Source organism: Cotesia typhae, unplaced genomic scaffold (genome assembly GCF_013202065.1).
Source record: "Cotesia typhae breed Kobodo isofemale line unplaced genomic scaffold, CoteBio_Ctyphae contig_20, whole genome shotgun sequence".
NCBI classification, from domain to species: Eukaryota; Metazoa; Arthropoda; class Insecta; order Hymenoptera; family Braconidae; genus Cotesia; species Cotesia typhae.
The window spans coordinates 5,107,445-5,112,123 of NW_027423725.1; the positions used below are offsets into that span (position 1 = coordinate 5,107,445).

The following is a 4,679-nucleotide window of genomic DNA, read 5'->3' on the forward strand; positions in this document are numbered from 1 at the left end:
AACTGATCATCTTGAATACGTAATAAAATAATTCATTTTAAATAAGTCTTATAATCATCACATAAATTTATTTATCATCAATTAACTTACAATGAATAAAGAAATACGTTTTATCGGAATACCTCTACAAAGAATTTCGGAACGTAAGTTACCAAAAGTGAAAGAGGTTATGCGTGTGTTTTTCTACCAACTTAAAATTTTAAAGTATTCAATCAAACAAAGTGCTAAAAATTCAGTTGACCAAGTTATTGAACTGTGGAGAAAAAATCAGATTCCAACTAGTGGAGCTCCTAATGCAGTCAAAAATTTCTTCGCTATCACAGTCAATGGTTAAAATTACAAAAAAATTTCGATAAAAAGAATTCAGCGCAAAACCAAAAGGAAATGAAATTTCAGACTGATCTTGAACAATTATTCGACATTGTGAGCGAAAAATCCTTAAAAGTGCTTGATGATAATATTAGAAAGTTGTATTTGGATCAAAAATTCGGTACCCATAAAGAGATTCTTTCTAATAATGTACCTGTATCAAACTTAACCACAACTATGATGGGAATAGATGAGAGTAGTAAGTATCTGAGATATTTAATTATTATAAAGTCAGGTAGTAGTGTAACTTTTCATAGATGACTAGATGACATTTGACTAGATAATTTTTGGAGTCCTTTCTTAATTATTTGTCATCAAAATGAATAAATTCTATACATTTTCTTCGTTTAATTTATAAAACAGATCTTATTCCAGACTTAGATCAACCGTCTACCAGTCATGCGATTGTTCCAAGTGAAAAATCAGAGTCGTTCTCTACGTATACATTAAGTGGAGTTACAAATTTTGGATCTGATTCAGAGTATGAACCTCCAATTCCGACAAAACGAGCAAAACTTGATGTCTTAACTCCTGAAGTCATTTTTGGACTCGACCGAGCTAATGTCAGCAGTAGAAATGCGATGTTTATTATTGCTCCGGTTTTACTAGCAGTAGGTATTAAAATTGAAGATACAACGCTCAGTTATAGTTCAATTCAACGAGCTCGTATGCTTCAAAGAGAAGACATTGCTAAAGGACTTAATGACAACTTTAAGACACACGATAAATACGTTATGCATTGGGACGGAAAAATGCTGAATGACCTTGTTGGATCAAAATCTGTGGAACGGCTACCAGTTATTTTAACTGCATTTGGTACCGAACAATTACTTGGGGTTCCAAAAATGAATTCTGGGACGGCAGACAATCAAACATCAGCCATTTTATCGACATTGAGTGAATGGGGTATTACTAATTATGTTAAGGCGATGTGTTTTGACACGACGGCAGTTAATACAGGTAACTTATCAATGATAATTTAATCTAAAAAATATTTAATTATTAACGTTCTAGTTTAATTTTTATTGCTTACTGAATTTCACTTTTGAAATTATTGAGAATTATTTACTCATTTGGATTTTAAATATAATCTACAATTTGTTGAAAATATTAAATTTAACGATAGTTATCTATTTTCTTTATACAGGAATTCATAACGGTACATGTAAGGCAATTGAAAAGACTTTGGGAAGAGAGTTAATCTGGTTACCATGTCGTCACCACATTTTTGAGATCATATTGAGAAGTGCATTTGAAGTATATTGGCCTGTGTCATCTGGGCCAAACGTACCAATGTTCGGAAGATTTAAAAAATCATGGGATGAAATAAATAAAACTAATTATAAATCTGGAATTGAAGATACTGTTGTTGCTGATATCATTTTGGATAAAAAAATGAAATATCTAGTTTAATTGCACAATTCTTACAGGTATGATTTAACTGCGATTTTAAGAAAAAAATTTTCTTGTTTCTGACAAATTTTTAATTGTTTTTGATAGTTACTACAACCCCGAGATGACTATAAAGAATTGTTGGAATTGTCGTTGATTTTCCTTGGAGAAATGCCTCAAGAAGAAATTTTTTCAAACGTCCTGGTGCAATTCATCATGCTAGGTGGATGGCGAAGGCAATTTACAGTTTAAAAATGTTTCTATTCAGAAATGAATTTAAACTTTCTAATAAAGAATTGGACGGTCTTCGGCAAATTTGTATATTTATAGTTACACGGTATTTAAAAGCTTGGTTTTCATCAACTTCTGCAACAACTGCTGCTAATCATGACTTGCAGTTTTTGAAAAATTTATTCGAGTACAAAAATATCAATTCATTGATTTCTTCAGCAACTTGTGAAAAAATGATTTTGCATTTATGGTATTTAAGTGATGAACTTGCCATTTTATCATTATTTGACGATACCGTTTCATTGGAAGTAAAAAAAAATATTGTTGGAGCTGTTAATACTCGTAACGGTACAGATTCTAAAGCTAAAAAATTTATAATTGATAAAAACGATTTGAATTCATTAACACAAAAAAGTCTGAGTGACTTTGTTTCTAAAAAGTCTTTAAATCTCTTTAAAATCTTTGATTTACCATATGACTTCCTTGATAAAGATATTGAATCGTGGCCTACTAATGACAGTTACATTGAAAATAAAGAATACTTTAACCAATTGAAAGTTGTTAATGATTCAGCAGAACGAGCTGTTGCATTAGTTAGTGAGTATAATCAATGCTTGACAAAAAATGAAGAGCAATTCCAATACTTATTGCAAATTATCAAAGAACATCGAAAAAACTACCCAAACTGCAATAGAGGAAATTATTTACAGTAAAAGTGTACCGTTATGTTGAAAATATTGAAAATTATATGGCAGTTGATAATTAAATAAATAAATTCTTCGATAAAAAAGTGAAACACATGTGAAACACACTAAATTGAATTATATATTTAAAAAAATGCACTAATTTTTTGTTTTAATGTAATCAAACATGTCCAAGACTAAAAAAACTAATTAAAAAAATAGTTCATAACATATTTCTATTCATAGAAACTCAAATTTGTCTAAATTTCCTTGAAACTCACAGAATAAATTGAAATTTTTCGAATTATTGATCAAAAACTAGAAAAATTGATATGCATTGATGTTTGACGATGAATATCTCGTAAACGCTCAACTTGATCGAAAAATCATAAGAGACCATTTTTATAGAGCAGTAAATTTCCTACAAAACTATGAGTTTCATCATTCATAATGATTTTTTTTCATTGAGTTATAAAATTCATAAGAAATAAAAAATTTTCCCAAAAATAATCAAACTTTAACCGTTAATATCTTTTAAACGGTTGGGTTTACGAAAAAATCGTAAGAGACCTTTTTGTAGAGCATTCAATTTCCTACAAAATCTGAGGAACAAAATATTTTTTCAAGTAGTTGGAAGCGAGATATAAATTTTTCTATCTGATAATAAGAAAAAATAGAAAACTGTAAGAAGGAGGACCTTCCCGTTACAATTAAGAACTCATGCTTGGAGAGGCTTTCTTAGAGGTGTCTAGGAACCTATTTTTCAGAGTACCAAACGAAAAAAAAAATATTCTTTTTTTTTGAATCACCCTAATATACATGTCTTACTTTACTGAAAAGAAATTAGAAGAAAATATAATAATTAACACTTAAGTAAATGTACTCAACGAGCCAGGATGTTTCAGCAATCAAAAGTTTCTTATAATTTTTATTGTCATGAATTATGATCCATACTTATTATTTATGAAAACATTATAACAGGTAATGTAAAGGTTTTTTACATTCTGTAAATTTATGGGAAAAAAAAATAGTTATCTTATTATCACTACTTTATTCCCTTGCGACTTTAAAATCATTCCGAAAACATTCTGAAAAGATTATGATTTCATGATGGTTTCAAAGTATTTCCAGAAAGGTTGTGTGCCTATTTTTCAGCGTGAAACCGTAATGATTTCAAAATAGAATCAAAATAATATCGAATTGAAATCAAAATAAATCTAAAATAGAATCAAAGTGATATCAAAATAAAATCAGAATAGAATCAAAGTGGAAACAGAAAGGAACCAAAATGTAACCAGAATGAATTCACAGTGAAATTGAAATGAAATCAAGATGGGTTAAATTTGGACCCAGGTAAGAATCAAAATCAACTCAAGATCAAAGTACAACCAAAACGAATTCAAGATGAAATCAACATATAATCAACGTACAATCAAAATGAAACCAAAGCGAAATCAACAAAATATTTAAGTCGAATCAAAATGTAACTGCAATAGATTTGGAGTAGGATTCAAATTTAATCAAAGTGGGATAAAAAAAATCAATTGATTAAAACAGAAATATTATGTTTTTCAGTAAATTAAAAAGTTTGATAAAATATTTTTAAGAAAATTTCTTTTTTAGGGTAATTAATATTTTGGAGACAAAGAAAAAAGTTTAAGTAGGAAGTATACTATAGTCTTCTCAAGGGGTACAGAAAATTTCTTGGTAATGTTTTATAATTTTGACTTTTTACTGAGTATAATCTTTCAAAAATTAAAATTTTTTTTAGCAACGCTTGGATTAATTTATTCATTAGGTAAAATATTAATCATAAAATGTAAGGTGTGATAAATTTTTAAGTTATTTTTGTTAAAAAATAAATTAAATAACAAATTTTCTCTTATAAAATTTTTAAAAATTGTAGTAACAGTGCAAATGTAGAATAACATTTTATATATCAATTAATTTTTTAAAAACTACAAAAAATTAGTTTTCTGCTAATTTTACTCTTACAATCAATTA

At 28.1% G+C, this 4,679-nt stretch overlaps 1 protein-coding gene across 1 annotated transcript; it reads left to right on the plus strand.

The window, feature by feature from the left end:
- The first annotated feature begins 113 nt into the window (after positions 1-113).
- Positions 114-1,782, plus strand: LOC141537892 (uncharacterized). The gene is made up of 3 exons (XM_074259101.1): positions 114-568; positions 745-1,329; positions 1,517-1,782. Exons 1-3 carry the CDS (start codon positions 385-387, stop codon positions 1,780-1,782), a joined length of 1,035 nt encoding a protein of 344 aa, XP_074115202.1. The 5' UTR covers positions 114-384.
- Positions 1,783-4,679: the final 2,897 nt, after the last annotated feature.

Coding starts and splice junctions, on each gene's coding strand:
- LOC141537892 (XM_074259101.1), top strand. CDS start 385: ATGAAATTTCAGACTGATCTTGAACAATTATTCGACATTGTGAGCGAA. Junction 569..744: donor GATGGGAATAGATGAGAGTA/GTAAGTATCTGA, acceptor ATCTTATTCCAG/ACTTAGATCAACCGTCTACC. Junction 1,330..1,516: donor CACGACGGCAGTTAATACAG/GTAACTTATCAA, acceptor TTCTTTATACAG/GAATTCATAACGGTACATGT.